The 18,214-nt window shown below is 43.0% G+C and overlaps 2 protein-coding genes across 5 annotated transcripts in view; one reads left to right on the forward strand and one right to left on the reverse strand.

Moving 5' to 3' along the window:
* Positions 1 to 1,038: 1,038 nt before the first annotated feature.
* On the reverse strand, positions 1,039 to 10,544 carry TTF1 (transcription termination factor 1). 4 transcript variants are annotated; one of them, XM_075170602.1, is made up of 12 exons: positions 10,450 to 10,544; positions 9,457 to 9,557; positions 8,396 to 9,300; positions 7,335 to 7,585; positions 6,775 to 6,960; positions 5,799 to 5,877; positions 5,384 to 5,514; positions 4,642 to 4,870; positions 4,235 to 4,324; positions 3,950 to 4,015; positions 3,111 to 3,196; positions 1,039 to 2,678 (listed from the first exon to the last, which is right to left on the reverse strand). In XM_075170602.1, the coding sequence occupies exons 3-12, from the start codon at positions 9,286 to 9,288 to the stop codon at positions 2,518 to 2,520; spliced, it is 2,172 nt and encodes a 723-aa protein (XP_075026703.1). In that variant the 5' UTR covers positions 9,289 to 9,300; positions 9,457 to 9,557; positions 10,450 to 10,544; the 3' UTR covers positions 1,039 to 2,517. The 4 variants fall into 4 exon arrangements, with proteins under 4 accessions (XP_075026703.1, XP_075026705.1, XP_075026704.1 ...); XM_075170604.1 differs by lacking the exon at positions 10,450 to 10,544 and adding an exon at positions 10,294 to 10,412; XM_075170603.1 differs by lacking the exon at positions 10,450 to 10,544 and adding an exon at positions 9,989 to 10,342.
* A 22-nt stretch (positions 10,545 to 10,566) lies between these two features.
* The window catches only part of CFAP77 (cilia and flagella associated protein 77), a 62,002-nt gene continuing 54,354 nt past the window's right edge, over positions 10,567 to 18,214 (forward strand). Inside the window, exon 1 of the mRNA XM_075170607.1 lies at positions 10,567 to 10,887. Coding sequence (XP_075026708.1) covers positions 10,762 to 10,887 — 126 coding nt within the window. The 5' untranslated portion in view covers positions 10,567 to 10,761. The remainder of the gene's footprint in view (positions 10,888 to 18,214) is intronic.

Consider the following 18,214-nt stretch of genomic DNA (forward strand, 5'->3'; position numbering starts at 1 on the left):
GGGGGGAAAGATGGAAGCCACGGCCGCGCGCAGCACGGCGCCCCCGCGCCTCTCCCCGCACATCCCGAAACAAACGGGCGGGAGAAGATTTTGTCACGGCTCAGGCCTGGCCCCTCCGTCCCAGCCCCGTCATCCCCTGACCCTCCAGCTCCCAGGGAGGGTGCTGTGCCCCAGGCTGGGGGCTCCGAGGAATCAAACGGGGATTATTTGTCTTTCTTCAACTCCTTGTTTAAGCTTCACGGGAGAAGGGGGTGAAAAAGGCAAGTCCCCGTTTGATCTTCAGCTGCTGCCACCGCAACACTCCTCAACTTTGAAGTGCTTCTCTGCTGCAAACACGACTCTTGTAACCCGGCTGTCTCCGTCTTTGATAATGCCACACAGCTGAGAATTTTTTTTTATAACACCATTCAGGCCATTAAATGCTTGAAGCGACATATCTGCTTGAATCACCGAAGTTTTCAGGGGACTCGCAGTGCTTTTTAGATTTGAAGGTTCTGTCATGCTCTTATTTATAATGCAGTCTGATACACAAAGCTTTGTCAATGTTATTTCCCTCATCATTCTGTGGAGCCTGTTTGTTTTTTTTTTTTAAAACCTCTGCACGGAGTTTGCGTTGTTTTCAATAATATTCAAATATCCACATGAAACAACGCCTCCCCCGCCTGCGCTCCCATGTGCCTTTGTAAAATGATGGCAAAGGCAAAAGCTGCTTTCTTATGCCGTCTTAAGTGCCATTATTCAGCGAATGGGAAATGATCAACAAGTACTTTCCTCCTCCAAACAATCATTTGTCCATGTGCAAAGAGATTACAAACACCAAACTGCCAAAGGAGATGTGGGTAAGGAATTGTTTCCCTACTCCCTTCCCAGGGTTGCAGGGAAGATGGATAGTGTCCCCTTTTTTCCTGTGCAGCAGAGGTCAGGTTTATAGTTCCTGCCCTGGCTTACTCACTCGTTAAAAGCAGTTTCTCTGCAAAATAACGTATCAGCAAAAGTCTTCCTTTATAAGTTTCCCCTTAACACAAAGGATAAAATAAATCTTGTTACAGAGGTAGAAGTTTATTTCTGAGATCTGCTCTGCAAAACTCTACAACCACACCATCATTTGTGCTCTATCCTGCAGAAAATTCAGAGGATCTCCATCTTCCAGGAAAAACACTTGAAAAACACAAACCGCTTAGATTCAAAAAGTCAAGTTCTTCAGCTTTTAACCTTCAAACCCGTAAGGCAACAGAAGCAAAACAAAGACCTAAGTGCAAAGGAGCTGGCACATGTTTTTTTCCCCTCACGTTTCACCTCTTGGCTGGAAAACTTACCCTTATACAGGTAGCTGATCTCACAGGGTGTCCTGCCTGTCCCACAAAATCACATTGTTTTCTATCTTCAGAGAGACTAAAGCCAGACTACAGTTAAATATGGAAAATTCTCATTTACACATCCTTTGCTATAAGTCATAATCCAAAAGAACCTTCAACAAGGCCTTCATTTCAAGCCATTGAAAGTTCTGCATTTTCAATGACAATTATTAAAATTAAAGAAGGAAATTCTCACTTATTAAAATGACATCAAAAAGCGGTACGTCAGAGACCAAGTCTGCATTACTTTCTAATACAGCATATAGGAAATATAAACAAGCTGTACAAATACTTTACATGCACAGTAAGGTTTGTTTGTTTTTTTTTTTATACATTCATTCGGTCAATTTACAAATAATCTAAGCAGATAGTTAAAAATATCATACAATAACATGCATACAACCTCCATCTTATCCCTCAACTCTCTTATTAAAATGTAGAAATTCTCCTTAGCACAATAAAAATATGTATGTATGTATATATACACTGTCCATTTTGTCTCTGTATTCCAAATATTAACAAAAACATTTAAAATGCATTGTTCTGGTTAGCATGAAATGACATTACAATTTATGAACAGTAGTGGACAAATATCCCTTTTCTCTAGCAGGGCTGATAAAAGTATAAGTCTACATCAAAAATAAAAATCAGTTGCTTTTAAGAACAAGATAGCTGTTAAAAAAAAAACCTCAAAGTTGTGCTGTTTCCATCAACACAGATGTCTTAAGATTTGTTTATTATAGAGATTTAAAAACAAATTGAAAGTCTTTTCTCAATTCCATGAGTTTATTTTTTTAAAAATGATTTAAAATTCATTAAAGTTTTGAAAACCAAGTTCATGCACAAAGGGTAAACAGCAGCTTTCAACTCCATAGAAAACAAAGCAGTGGAAAAAATACTATTTTTGAGACATTCAGAAAGCAACTTGGATGCTTAAAAAGAGACTTCTAAAACCAGAGCTAACTTAAGGTAACAAAAGGTGGCACAAAAACTGTATTTAACTCAGTCTTCAATATGAAACAAGAAAATCAGACATGTATATCTTTACTTTTTCCATTATTAGATAGCCTGTGTACCTGCAGTTGTTGATCTGCGCCCACTTTCAACCAGATCAATTTTGCAGTTAAATATGCAGACCAGGAATTGTTTTTAAGGCAGTCAATTAATCACTCTCTTCACTGGAGTCAAAAATGTCACTGAGTCGGAAAGCCTTCTGCTGTTGCCTGGCTGTTGAATTGTCAGAACTAAGATGCTTCCCTTTCCTTTTTTCTAACTTTTCTTCAAGTTCTGGAAGTTTCTCTTCAAAAAGATAATCAATAATTTCTTTGGGGAAAAAAAAAAAGCAGTCTTAATTGGATCTGTAGGGGAACTGGATGCCTAGAGGAAACAGGATCTCACAGACAGGAATTATTTTGTCAGTGTTAAATGTAAAAAATTCACTATTCCATAGTAATTACAGTGGCTGCAGGGTAGATCAGACACGTACATACGTGCAAAGATAAACTAAAAAAGCACAGTCATAAAACTTTTAAAGCCAAGGTATTAAAGAGGTTGATAAGCACTGCATGAAGATGCCACTGAAAGTAAACTGTTATTTAAAAAAAAAAGGCATTTAGTAAAATAAGTATAAAGCCTGAGATTTTAGCCAATTTACTTAGGGGAAAACTAATTAAGAAAGACTTGAACTAGAATACATATCCTCTTAGATTCCAGCAAAAACCTTAAGGAGTATATACAAACAGCTGGGATACTGACCAGAAAAAGTCTTTTTTTGCCAAAATGGGACACAGGAGACTTTTAGCTTATAAAATTTTGCTTGAACATAGGCTCTAGGGACATCTCTGAAAGGAGAAGAGTTCAAAGAATTAGTGGTGCAAGGAACTATTACAAAGTTTAGTTGTTACTGAGTTATCCATTCATGAGAGTGATGCCAGTCAAACATTATCTTAGCCTTCAGTAGAAAGGATGGATTTCAAATCTTAATCAAAACAATTTTTCAAGACAGCAGTTCCCCTTGAAGGTAAGAACCTAAACCATGCCATTATACATATGTATTATACGTTTAGTGAAAAGAAGCAGTAAATGAAACTGAAAGTATGTGGAAAAAGAAAAAAAGTACTGCAGAGAAAGTATAGTGTTCACAGCATTGGTAATTTCATATTCAACACTTTCTTTGTTTGGAAGACGACTATTATATTGTATTACACGTTCTTATAACTATCCCTTTTTCCTATGTGTTGATTAACACCTGGTGTCCTGGTTTCGGCTGGGATGGAGTTGATTTTCTTCCTATTAACTGGTATAGTGCTGTGTTTTATCAGACTTTAACACAGACTACATAACACGGTTTCAGTACACAGAATGCTCTGGGAATACAATAAGGGTTGCCCGAAGTGGTTAAAATTAAGTTGCAGAGCTTATAGGCATGATTTATTGCGCAGTACTATGCAAGGATATACAACTGTACGTAACCAAACTAAATGACATTTTCTATAGTCGCAGAGGCCTAAGAACTTTGATTCTTTTACGGAATTTTTAAGACTGTCTGCTTCAACTATTCTTTGTATCCATAAAAAGAGGGGAAAAAAGTTTACCCAATAGTATTACTGAGTTCTTCCCAGTTTACTTCATTAGCATCCTCCGCTTTCATTTCATACAATCTGTGAATATAATACAGAAGCAGTTTGTAGGCAGAATTCAAGAAGTAATTCAATAATGCTCACAGCTTCCCCAGTCAGAAGTCACAGGACATTCTGTCCAAAGAAAGAGTGGTTGCAAAACCTGTATGAAATTCCAGGCATGCTGTTCGCACCCTGCAAGCTTCTATAAACACAACTCAGGGTAACATACAAAAACATTCCAGTAACTCTGAACTATACCTTTTAATAAGATTGATCTTGGCCTGTAATCCTTTGGTCCCCCTATATAACTGCTGCCCTTTGGTCATCTTGTTTGTTAATATTGTAGTCCTTTGAAAACACACAAAAAAAAGGTTTCTATCATTTCAAGAAATTCCAAACATCAAAAGGAAGTGTCTTCAAGATGCTACTGCTGCCACAGAGAAGCAGAAATCAGGCTTCACTATCACAGCAAGAAGAAAACTTACCACAGCTAGGGAAGAGTTATTTATTTGTCTCAGACACATTTGCAACACCTCTTCTGTAGTCTACAACCCTTTTATTACCTATCGTACCAAACAACCATCAGGGTACACACAGTTTTGCAGAATGGAGTTAAATACTTCCCAGGACACATTTTATTATCTCAATTTAGAATAAAATCTTACCATTTCTGTTTACATTGTCTCCAATATCGAGTTCCCACTTTAGCTTCAATCTCAGTCCATGGTAATTTCTGGTACAGTTTCTCACGGTCAATCGAGAGATCTCTGTGTGACCTTTCCGATGATGAAAGAGAATTGGCATCTTCCACTTCTGTTCTTTTCCTAATCACCTCCTCCACTGCACGCATTAACTTCTGGGTCTCTTCCTTCGACCAAGGACCATAATTAATAGCTAAAATTGAAAAATAAGGTTAAGGCATCATTTATCATAAATGATTAGGCAAAAAAGGCAAAAGAGCAAATGCTTCACTTTGCATTATTCTTATTTACAGGACCAGTTTCTTAACACACTTCCCAGAAACTCTTCTGCATACCAGATTTGAGAGAGGAGTTCAGCCTAATCACTAATGAATAGCACTGATCCCTAGTTTCTATCTTTTAAAAACTGGTTGCCAAATTCCTCCCGCCCTCCCCCTGAAAGCATCTATTTAGACACCAGTTCCATTTAATAAGGAGTTGCATTTGTTCCACTTCTTCCCCCTTTTCTATCAGAGACTGTTCTTATCCCTTCCGTATGAAAATGCAATCAGTGGTTTGGAAACAAGAACCACCACTACAAATTAATTAAAAAAAAAATCCACTCCAGGGATTTTTTCCTGAAGTTTAGGGTACATACAACATACAGTCAAAATAACTTCTCAAATTGAAATACACAGAATGAATTGTTTTCCTTAAAATTACATACCCGACTTGATTTCAGAGTATTTCATAGCAACTGAGAGGTTAGAACGGGACATCATCTCAGAAATCTTCTTCCAATCATTGCCGTGCAGAGCATGATACTTCTTTAATTTTTCTTTTTCTTCCTTAGTATACCTAGTTGAGGAAATGGGTACAGCTTCAGCTGCAAATTCAAACCATTCCAATATCTGAAGAGAGCTGTAATCTTTACAGGTCTTTCGATGTTACTCATCACTACCATTTCAAGTCACATTTCAGAACAGAGGACTTGATAAGGGCGAGGCAGAAAAATGAACTGTCATTCACAGTAACTGGCACAAATAGTAGAGATGATCTTCATTTATATCCATTTTTAATGTACAAATAAACATCAGAGACTGGTATTATCATTCAGAAACTCTTACAAATTACTCACTCACCTCCCTTTATAATTATTTGGGTCAAACATCTTCCTTGCTCGATAATATATCAGCCTCCAGGGTCGTGGTATGCCCTCAGCTAGAAAGGAAATGACTCATTTTTAAGAAACATTTCTCACGCTGGTGAAGCCACTTTAAAAAAGCCTAAACAAAACAAAACCAAAACTGAACAACATACATTTTCATGACTGTGCTGCCAATGATAGATTGTCTCCATTCCCGAAAACATACTCTACAACATTTTAGTAACTGCACAGGAAATAATCTGAACAAAATCTCCTGAGGAGTTTCAAAGATGTAATTGTTATGACTGTGGCAAGATTGTGAATGCTGACAGCTGGTAAATAATTGTGTACGTGTGGGTCAACATCGAAAATTGAGCTTTTGAACTCTCAAGCACAAACCTGTTACTCATTAGCTACAAATTGTATGGACTGGCTGTAAATTTTAATAACATCTGGATCAAATGTAAGTAACATACTGAATACTCCTGCTAACAGAGAGACAAGAGACAGCCGTCAATCAGGAGGCTGATGAGATATTGTGCTTCTGCATATACACCTGATTTCTTTCAGTTTCTGCCGTCAGTCCTGAACCTGCCACCTATTTATGCGCTCTAAGAACAGCTGACAATTTCAGACGGGACTTAATCACACCTCCCATTAATAAATCACTATGCTTAATTAAAGCCCAGCAAATAACGCACCTTAAGCCATAAAGCGCAAATGCAAGTTTGAAAGTCTGTAAGTGCTGCTGGTCATGATGCTAGTATTTTAATCTCTAAACTCTTCATACCCAAGAAAAAATAATAATGTACAGATTATCAACTACATACTCTCAGCAGCATGCTCCTTCCTGATCAAATTTAGCAACAATAATTTTTTTCAATAAAAAATTATTTTAGAAAATAAACTGTGATATCACCAGGTTGTGGAACACAACATTCAGCTGTTTGACAAGGAACTTAAATACTTACAAAGTTTTTCACAAAAAAGATGTTCTGCTTTTAGGCGATTGATCGTTTCTTTATCTTCTGGATACCTTGAGGTAAACAGCAGTTTTTCAGCACTGTCTATTCCAGTAATTAATAAGAACTCTTCAACATTTTTCCGGATTTGATTATTTTCCTTCTGGGAAAATCTGCCAAACTTGACAGCAATACCTAAAATACATAGAATGTTTTATTTAAGAAAAAAAAAAATACAGCAAACCAAGTACCATCTCTTGTGCATTACATTTCAGGTTCTAGCAAACGTATAATGAAAGATCAACAAATTCAAAAGGTGAAAAAAGAAAACTGAAAAGAGACAAAACAAGAGCTGGGAGCAGGTAATTTACATATACGCTTTGGACTGTAATTGGACAATAAGTAGATGCTACGAAGCAGAGAAACAGAAAATACGTCCATTGGAATGAAGTGAACCAGACTCCATGGATGTGACAGACATGATACAGAACCAAACTATTCCCTCTCTGTCAAAACATTAGCACAGCTGCACAGTCCCTCCTCACTGCAACAATATTTTGAGAGCTCACCTTGTTTTTTAAACTGTTTAAACCTCACTAAGTCTCTCCCAGCCATCTTCCTGATTGAACTGTCCGATATATTCCTCACATGAGGAATAAACTCTTCCAATTCTTTTTTTGCGGTATCCAAATCCACAACTGAACACATGGTAGAGTCCAGGCACTCTTCATCATCCAGACTAAACTCATCAGAGGCTGCCATTTCAGTAAAGGAACTATTCTGATCCTTCTTTCTATTTGATGCCGAGGGTTCTGGTGTCCTGATAAAAAGGAATAAAATAAAATACACCACTAGAGCTCCAAAACAGAGATTTTGTTAGTATCTCTACCATTAGAAGAATGAACTTGTTCATTAATTAAAGAACAAGGAATACTTCATACATCCACCCCCTTGTATTTCCAACCTTTTAACACAGACGTAATTTATTATCAAATTTCTATACTTACAATATTCAAAGAGCTTGCTGAAGTTTTGAAAATCTGCACCATTCCCACAAAAGTCTCACACATGGGCATACAGAAGAAATAGTGTCTCTTGCTACCACTGGCAACACAGAACTTTTCCGTCTGTCTCTTACTAGTGCTCTTATTGTGGGTTCTAGACACTGTAAAAGCACCAAGAGCTACTTACATGAGCATTTGTTTGCACAGAACATTAAATTCTTTAGTTGACCTTACTAGTTGCTTAGTAAAAATGCGTATGTTCACTATAAATACCAAATTTAACAAATGAAATCCCTTTCTTCCCTCTCTTTTTTACTAAATATGAATTGCTTGCACATAAATTATTTCTATACCTACAGGTTTTAAATAGGAGAAAATATTCTACATTGAAGGCAACGGTAGTGTATTCTTACAAATTTTCATTGTATCTTCACCAGCTAACTAAGCTCTTAAAGTAGGTCTCTACAACATCTCAACATACTGGAAAGGTTTTTGAAGTTGTTTTTAAAAATACATACAAAACAGACTGAAGAAAAATCTGGGACCCAAAAATTTGATTGAAACATATCTGGGGAGTGGGGGGAAAGAAAAATAAAACCAAAACCACAAACAAAACCTAAACTTACATTACATCAGATTCTGAAGAGCTTTCTTCCATGACAAAAGCGCTGCTTTTTTTTGCCTTTCTAGCACGCACTGGAGTTTTTTGAGGAGATCGATCAGATGCTTTAGTCAGCTTAGAAGAATTAGCAGGTCCATCCATAGAATCTTCACTCATGGCAGGAGAAGCATCACAGTCACCATCTTCATCCCGTTGCTGGGGCGTTGCCACACCACCCTCTTCTGCAGGTAACGGCAAGTCTGTGTCTTCCCCTTGCCTGTTCTGCTCTGGAGATGACAACAGAGACTGGACAATGGTTGCATCCGTGTCTTCCTGCATGTCCTGGGTACTACTGCCTCTTTTCTTCTTCCTCTTCTTTTTTGATCTTTTATTGTCATTTTTGTCGCACGTTTCTGAGGTAAGCAGCTCAGGTACCTCATCCTCCTCAGGCAATTTATCTTTTCTTTTCTTCTTAACAGATTGTTTTAAATAAACGTAATCAGCATTGATCTCCCGACAACTATCAGTGCTATGCTGATTTACTGTGACACAAGTTACATCACTTTGCTCATCTGTACTGTCATTATACTTCCGCTTCTTTTTTTTCTTTTTCTTTTGGGAAGCATCCACTCCAGTTTCATTACTAACTTCATGTTCCAGTCCTACACAAGAATTATCTAACGAAGACTGTTGCTTCTTCCCCTTGTTTTGGGTTTTTTTTTCCTGTTTTTTACAGCCTTCACCACTCTGTGCTGCTTGATCTTCAGACAGCAGTGGAGAAGCACGGCTAAGCTCTGCATTTTGTATACTTTCATCATTTTCATGTTTCTCATTGTATTCTTTGTGTTTTCTCTTCTTCTTCTTCTTCTTGAGAAAATCCCGAACTTGAAAATCATCTGCACTTGCTTTTTCTGTCATATTTTTTCTTACCTTAAATAAAAGATATGTTTTACTCAAGTGCTGTAATCTCTATACCATTACACACTGTTATACAATAAAAATAAAGTAAAAAAAAAAAACAAGAAACATAAAAATAGTATGGAACTACTCAATATTTTCTTAGAAACATATAATAAAGATACTTACTTTTCAATCCAGCTAATTTTGGAAAGTGACTATGAAAAAGCGACGCCTTCCTCATTAAACAGATGTGCATCACAGCTGTATTCAGCCTTACAATTGCCTTCCTACAACAAAGATACGCTTTAATAACTATTAGCTTTAAGCTAATTTTGAATAACTACGCAATGACAGACTGCTATATTCAACTCTGCTTTCAGCACTAAAACAGCAACAAGCTAAAAGTAATACAGAAATATTAAACTAATCAGCACTAAAACCAAGTTCTCTAATTAGAAGCTTCTGACTGGCTTTGTCCATGTTTGAACAGGCCCACACCTAGCCAAGACTTGCCAGCCCCAACGGACTCTGTAACCCCAACAAATCTATTCCTGAAAACCACAGAGTTACACAGAGCAGGTCTGTGTCTGTAACAGACATTTAGCACATTTTCTACGGCCAGCACATACAAAACAACATCTCGTCATCTCTGAAACACAAGACCTTGAATTTCACATCCCCAGCACACTTTCCAGCACTGACCGGTACCAGGCATTACCTCCTCACCGCCGCCGGGAAGCGGCTGCCCTGAAACCTCCGGGAACAGACCGTACACCGCACACGGCCGCACAGCTCCGGGGACAGACCCCACACCACCGCACAGCTCGCCCCAGCGCCGTGCCAGGCAAGCTAGGCCGCGGGCCACAAGCCGAGGCCGCGGGCACGCCCGAGGGCGGGCCGTGGCACAGGGCCCCGCGGGATCCCTGCGCGGAGTCACGTCCCACGCACCGGCCGTCCGCCGTTACCCTCCACCTCCCTCCGGGACTACCGAGGGCGAGGGCGGCACCCAGAGCAGCCACAGACCTCTCAGCGGCACCGGAGTAGGCCGAGGCGGGGAAACCACCGTCCCCTCAGGGACCCTGACACCCTCCCCGCCGGCCGCTCCCCCTCCCTGGCCGGGACAGCGCGTCCCGCCGCCCCCGCGGGGATAACGGTTCCGCTCGGGGCCTCCCGCCGCACCTCCGCGCCGCGCGCGCTCCCCCGGCGTCCTCCTGCAACACCACCCCTCCGCACACCCTGCTACCGGACTCTCCGTTCCCCCCTCCCCGCGGAAGCGGTCCCAGCCGGACCCATCAAAACGACGGACCGGCGGCTTGGGCCGGCGGTTGCTAGGAGACGGGACACCGCCGCACGCTCACGAGTGGGAGCTGCAGCTCCACGGCGAGATCCTCCCGGCCCCATCGGCGGGGCTGCTCGCCCACGGGCAGGGCAACGCCGCCTGCCTCAGCCCTGGCTCCCCCTACCGCGGCGTGGTGCGGCCCGGGTGGCGACATGGCGGGCGGCGACGCTGCACCCCCGCGGCGGCCGCTGTCCCTGGCCGAGGTGGAGCCGGGCAGCGAGAACGAGCGGCTGGGGGTGGCCCGGGACAGCATGTTGCGCAACCCGCTCATCCTCAAGGTGAGCCCCGGCGCCCCCCGGTCCCTCCCCTCCATCCCCGCTCCCTGCCCGGGCACGGCCACCCCCCATCCTGCCGCCGGTAGCGGCAAACAGGACCCCGGGGAGGGGCGGGGGGTCACGGTTCCCACGGGCAGCCCCAGGCCACCGCAGCCACACAGCGGAACAGTTAAAGCACCTGGAGGGTGAAACAGTTGAAAACAGTTTTTTTTCCCCAGTAGTTTATATGACAAGGAGGGGAAAATGCGTTTTATCACCGTTAAATACCGGGTAGCCCCGGAACGGTGACCGGCAGCAGCGTGGGATGGGTTTTCCCTCCGAGGCTCGGGTGTTTTTTCCACGGTTTGAGGAGCACTCGGGGACAGGGACCGAGATGTCACTGGGGCTGCTCTCTGCCACCCTCCTCAGCGGAGGGGTCCTGGGGGGGACACAAACTCTGACCGCCTAAATTAGGTTTTTAGAGCGGCTGTAGAGGTTACGGTCACTTCACAAACTCCCAACACTCTCATCTTACCAAATCCACTCGTATCCTCATCCTGCGGATAGGCTGAGCTCCAGGTGGGCTTTAGAAAGCTTCAGGCATCTCACCTCGGTTGCCTCCTCCTAATCAACATCCACAACCACAGAAAATCACGCTTTAACCCCCCGCCTTCCCTGAAGGCCCCCCCCCCCGCCCCGAGCAGCAGCTGAAGTACAGCTCTCCTCCCCTGGATGGCACTCACAGAATACCTTCCTGCTCTAACCAGCTCTCTCCCATCCCAGTCCCCCTCAGGGACACGCCGCCGGCCCGGTACTGCCCCCCCCCCCCAGTGCTCGGGGGCCGGGATCGTTGCTCTGAGGGTGCAGAGGGAGAGAGACGGCGGCTGCAGCCCCCGCCAGCCCGCCGGCAGCGGGCACCGAGCGGTGTGACCGGCTGCATTTTTCCTCTTCTCCTGGTGAGGGCAGCCAGTTCTGCTCGAAAGCGTTGCTTTTTCCGCAGCAGACAGCGGCGACGTTTAAACCACGGCTGTTCAGCCTCTGCTTCGATAGTTACGGTCTTGAGTTCCCCTGGTAAGCGTACCCCGGCACCAGCAGGCTTGGAAGTCGGCCATAAAATTTTGGAATTTTGAATATCACAGAAAATTTGAGTCTTGCAACACCGAACATCTTTTTTTTTTTTTTCCCTCATGAAACTCTAAAAATCGATTTGGAAATTATATTAGGAAGGCAAAGAAGAAAAGTAGATTTTGCATCATAACTCAAAAGCAGCTTCACTTTTTCAAATCCTAAGCTTCTACTTTCTTTCTTTTCTCTGGATCCTGTAAGTTTGATAGGAAGTGGTAGTATCTTTGCTTAGAAGTGGAATGGGGCGAGATTTCCTCACCTAGCTGCCCCCCAGAAAGAGCTGGTGTGGACAGACGTAGGCAGGGCACCCGGGTCTGTTCTGTAAGTGCAGTGAACCTCCTCGGGATGGAGGCAGCTGCACTGCATCTTCCCCATCCCTCCAAACTGTTTCTGCCTTTCTTAGAAGAGTGTGCCAGTAAATACATTTTTAGGTGATGCATGAATATGAATCAGAAGAATATGTAATTATATAGCATTTAAGGTATGCTAAGGCATAATTGGAGGGGTTGGGTTGGTCCTACTTACTTTCACAATGCATTTACATTCCTTAAATTGAAATAGGTATAAACCACCTGTCAGCGCCGTAAATCCCAGGTCTATGAATATAACACTGGGGTAATCCTACAAAGGGCGGCTCCTCTCCTGTAGTGTGTATGTTGCAGGTAGATTATATGCGATCATTAAGATTATGTTGATTTATGCGGGAGTTTTGCCTGTCTGGATGGAAGCATTCGGCCGAGCGCTGTCTGTCCCTAGAGCTCAGTTGATGTCTTCTCCCCTCGGGTCCAGCAGTTTGCTCAGCCCCAGCTTTAGGGCTTGAGTTTTTTCTCAGCATATCTGTTGTAGAACATCCTGGCAGTGGGATTTCTGAGCAGTTATAAACCATGGGATGTTTTAATAAGACATGATCTAGATTTCTGCTATCTGGCCAGGTGAAACTAATATTTGAGCAAGTTTTGAGAAAAAGTAGTGTTAAATTTTAGCATTAGGGACAACTTCTCTTCTCTCAGGGCTTCCTTGAAGGAGGATTTCCTTCACAGTAAGCTAGCTGGTAGGGATGTAAAGAGATCTGCATCCACCTGATGCAATTTTTTAGCATGAAGTAATTGGGCTATTAACAGGGATGCTTTTACTCTTGGAATCAGTGGTGATTACACCTCAGTAAATTACGTCGTAAAGTTTGTTCAGCAAACCGCTGACCCCCTGCCAACTACCTTCCCACATTGCCCCACTGAATGCTGAATTTACCAGAGTGTCTTCCACTGCCAGGAGGTGACAGTGACGGGATGGCAGTTTACTGGGTAAGCATTGGCACTCAGCCAGCCCCGCTCGCTGGTACACGCAGCGGTAGTGGCATACTCACAGAGTCAGCCCTCTGCCACGTCTCCTCTTCATGCTTCCAGCTGCATGCTTCCAGCCTGGGATTTCTTCCGCGCTCCAGGAGAGCCCTGGGGACCAGGCATTTTGGAGAGAGCTGCCAAAAGGGATGGCCAGTGGGTCCCAACCCTCATGCTGTGCAGTGCCACCTGAAAACTAAGGACACAAAGATGGTTTGGAAGAAGGGGACAAAAGGTTTTGAGACAACTGCTGCTTGGACAAGTGCTTCTGGCAGCTGTGGGAGGGCATTGAGGAACACACAGCTCCAACAGCTGTCATTAAGGTTCACCAGACAGCAAATACACAAGAACCTGAGGCCCAGCGATGGATGGGACACTTAATGCCCGATCTTCCTCCAACTAGCACTTGGTCCCCACAATCCTAGTGCAAGTGTGACAGACCTCCTACTTTGCAGCAGCTAACAACAGGATCCCCTACTTTCTCTCCCAATTCTCTCACGTATCTTATAAATGAGGCATCGCGTATCCAAACGGAGACCACTGCACAGACGACTGCCTGCGTTTCTGACTGACCCTCCTGCCTCAGCTCTGCCCAGCCCCATCCTCCCACCAGGATGTGTCCACACACGCTGGCTATCGCAGATTAAAAACATCATCTTTTCACATAGAGATTTCTAGGCATGAACGCTGTATTTTTCTCTGGTAGAATGTATGATGTGTTTTAATTAACCAAGGAATTCATTTAGTTTATCAATATATATTTGCTTGCAGCAGAAAACTGAGGAAAGTATTTCATCTACTTATGCCAGTAAAAATCTGAGCAAAGCATTTTTGGTTTGTTTGTTTTTACCAGTAAAAGCCTTAGCCAAGCACTTTTCTCAGTACAAACTTACTGAAAACTACTGTGTTACAAAATTAAGCCAGCTCTGGGCAGGAAACAAGACTTCATTGCGCTTAACCCCCAGCACGCCTGACACACACTCCAGAAAAAGTGGCCCACACCAGTTTGGTTACATTTATATTAACATCTTTCAGATAATATGCCATAATGAAGTTCAACATATTGCTGCCAAAGTCATTGTGTCACCAGCCTGGCGTTGGACATATCCCTGGTGTGAGAAGGTAAATGGGAAATCCCAGCTGCCAGACCCACGTGCCAAAGCATCCTCTTACCTGTTAAAGTGCAGCCAGGGGACATGCAGAAAGCAGGGAGCTGCTCTCCGTGAAATGCCTTCAGAGCTGAGAGGCATCCAACTCGCCTTCAGAGCCCGAACTGCATCTCTCAACATTAAAAAGTTGTTTCAGAACTGGCAGTTCTGAGGAGGAAGATGGTTCTTTGCAGGTCGGGAAAGGCTGACGTCAGGTCTCAATCCCAATCATTCAGGCTGCAGGAGAACCAGGTTTAACAAACAGAAGTTTTCAGCACTACTGGAATGTGTAAGATTTGTTTTAAAAGCTTGTTATTTACATGACAACTGATGCCAGGCTTTTTTTATTGGTCTGAATGCCAGGCCATTTAGGATTCATTTTCCTAAGCTTTTCTCTCCAGCCCTGAGGGCTGGAATTTTTTCTTTTTTCCAAATAAGATTGAACAAAAGCTACAGGACTCGCAATAAAATTTCAGCAGCCACAGTCTCCAGAAGAAGAATATATGATGAAAAAACTCGCAAAACCACAGGAAATGGCACACTGATAGTCTTGGTTTTGGCAATCCCAGCTGAGGAAGGATTAACTAGGCCAGGGAGGCTGAACTGCCCTTTTTAGTGGAGGAAGGGGACACGCAGGAGATCTCGTCCCACACTCACCCTGGAGCCTGCTCCACGCCCAGGGAGAGCAGCTCGGTGCGGGGGATAGCAGGGCACCAGCGGAGCGGCCGTGGGACTCTGCTCGCTACGCGAGTACTAAGTAAAGGCAGAAAATCACTCACCACATTTTTCTTTTTCTTTTCATGCCTATTGAGCCTTATCATAAAGTATTTCTGAGCTGTCTGACTTGTCACGGAGCAAGGCACTGCTGAGAGTTGTTGCAAACTCATTTTGGTTTCTGGAGCGATCCACAGAAAGAACAGCTAAGAAAAGGAAGTAGCAGCATTTTATCAAACTAAAATTATGTCACCTCATAAAAAAACCTCTAATTATGCAAGATATAAACATAGACAAGTGCATGGTGTGAAAAAGGATATTTGCTTTGGGTTGTAACCTGCATGCATCACAAACATCTCTTGCAACAGTAATTATGGAAAGGGCAGGTTTTCCATCACTCTGGAGTTGAAACTTTTATTAATAGACCTGCATTGTGGCTGTAACAGGGCTTTTACACACCTGAATGTTGTGCTCAATCTTTGAGCCTTTAACCCTCACCTTCCTTTTTTTTCTTTTTTTTTAAACCTTCTCTCCAAATCCACTCATCTTGTTTAGCTCTCCCCACACCGGTATAGCGAGGAGCCAAGGTGAACCTGGAACGATGCTCCCACCTCAACAAGCCCTTTTTCAGGGCAGAGCCAAGAGGCATCACTCACCTTTGTAATCCTCATCCACCTTTGTGCAAAGACTGCTAACCTGTGCAGGAAGGGCAGGTGATAAAATAAAGGCTTCCTTAGAAATATACCCATTGCTGGATGCTCAGGGAGCGGCTGTATGAGCTATCAGAAACTGTGCAGGTGTAGTGTCTGCGTGACGGCTGGATCTGACAGAGAGCAAAATCACTCCCTCTCCGCAGAGCACCTACACGCCAAGCGTGCCGAGGCAGCACAGGTCCCCATAGTTTCCACAGCACACCTCTGCTCTCCCCAAATAATCTGGGGGTTCAGCCACAGCCAAGACCTCACAGCTGCTTCCATGTTGACCAAGAGCCCCAGGTGTGGCAAACTCTGCTGACAGCATCACCACCCTGCAAAGCAGCTTCCACAAGCATTTGGATAACTTCCCTCAGGTGTTAGCTTTGTTGATTTAAATAACTCTGTTCCCTCTCCTAATACCTGCTCTCAGCTGCTTGGAATCAATGTGTCTATTGAAAACTTGGTCGGGGACCAGGTTTTGGTTCATCTGTCTCAGGTGAATAACCTCTGCTACACAGAGCAGAGTAGCCACAAGTACTGTGAGCTGTATTTGGAATAAGGTCGTCTTTTATTTCATGTTAATTATACTATTTACCTCAAATCACTACATGTGCTGAGCATCCTGCCTTCTGTGCTTGCTGCTTAGGGACACTGAGGATTAATTAGTGTTTATGCAGCATTTTGTGTGCTTATTACTATTATTATTATATCACTACTACTATTATATTTTTGCTATCTAAGGCCAGTGTTGTGCTTTTAAAAATGTATTCTGAAATGTCTACACAGTACAGCTCAATAATTCATTAGAGAAATAAACTAATGAAGGGCTGGTTAGTTAAATAATCATTAGGTTTGGTTCCGAGCTTTGTCTTGCCAATGCTCTGACTTCTAAGGGTTTTCTTCTCAGCATGAACTCATTTAAGATTTTAAATGGATTATTTGGTACACTAAAAATTAAACTCCTTATGAGCTTTACTGCCCTCCCATATTTTGCACAGACACCACTGAAATAAAGAAGGCATTTCCAAGAGGCAAGTAAACATTCTGCATGAATGAAAGTAGTGGGTTTTTCTTCTGGTTATTTGAAGACAGGACTTAGGCTGCAAACTGCCAGCTGTGATTCAGCGAGCAGAGGGACGGCACCAGCAGCACCGGGCATTCATAGCTGCTCACTCCCAAGATCGGCAGGCAGTATGTAAAAGCAAGCAAAAGGGCATTTTGATCCTTTATGTGAACAAAACAATGCAAATTGGTGAGACTAATAAGCCCAGAAACATTACAAGGTGAATGCCTTTTATGTTTGTGAAAATCTTCTATGTTTATTTGTCTAATACAATAGAAATAAAGCTTCAAAGGCCCTTTGATTTAAAAGTGCATTATTGAAGTCAGCCAGTACAATAATAACCGTTAGACCGAATTGTTGCATTATGACCCTAATAGCAGCGTTGTCATAGCAGAGAACATCTGTACAGCCTCTTGCCTGAGTTGTTGGTGATGTAAAAGCAGAAATTAAGCCAAAGGAAGAGAGAATGTAGGCACAAGAGAAAAAAAAAAAGAAAAAAGGTCACAAATGGGTCCATGCACTCACAGTGCAGCCAGAGCTGCGGCAGGCTATAAATTTTTATGATGAACCTAAAACGCAGACTTTATTGTCTGAAAGATTTAAGAAACTTTGGGGGAGAGCCAACACCAGTTTATGGCGTTGGCCCCAAACCACATTAAGCCAAGAGATGATTTTCAGACTAATTCAAACCGAAGACACCGTGCAGAAAGTCAGGGATATTCCAAATCCCTTACCCGCAAACCCTTCTCCAGAGACGCTGAACCCAGCAGGCTGAGAGCAGCACCAGAGACACAGCTAAAACTTATAAGAGCACAGGAACATCTCTGCCCTATTACCTCTCTGTCCTCAGCTTCCCACTCCACCGACAATAAATATCCCTCCTTCTCAGGAAGAGACACAAGAAAATGTCCTGAGCGTAGAGGAAAAGCTTGTGGAGGCTCAGTAAGGACTGTCCTGGACCGGAGGGCATTGGGCAGGCAACCGGTGGGCAGCTGCCCCAAGAAAAGGCAAAAAGCTCTTCATTTTTAAACCTTTGCCACAATCATTTCCCCTCTTTTTGAGCGCTGCCTAACAGAATATAGAGCAAACGAAGCACATTCATGGTGATCACAGGGACCAACGTTTTCAGTTCTGCATTTTTGCAAGTTTTTAGCCACAGTTTCCCCAAGGGCAGATTGCTTTCCATGCAAATTCTTAGAGATGCTCTTATGCTTAATTATTGAATTTGAGAAGCCTTTGTCATCTTGCAGGGATTGTTTTGTTCTTGCT

This window comes from Calonectris borealis, chromosome 21, assembly GCF_964195595.1.
Source record: "Calonectris borealis chromosome 21, bCalBor7.hap1.2, whole genome shotgun sequence".
NCBI lineage: Eukaryota > Metazoa > Chordata > Aves > Procellariiformes > Procellariidae > Calonectris > Calonectris borealis.

What these genes read in the sequence shown, in the direction of transcription:
- TTF1 (XM_075170602.1), bottom strand. Translation starts at nt 9,288, where the DNA reads ATGACAGAAAAAGCAAGTGCAGATGATTTTCAAGTTCGGGATTTTCTC. An exon ending in TCTTTTTTGTGAAAAACTTT is followed by an intron (nt 5,878 to 6,774) that starts GTAAGTATTTAA and finishes TTTCCTTTCTAG; the next exon opens with CTGAGGGCATACCACGACCC. An exon ending in AGACAATGTAAACAGAAATG is followed by an intron (nt 4,325 to 4,641) that starts GTAAGATTTTAT and finishes GTGTTTTCAAAG; the next exon opens with GACTACAATATTAACAAACA.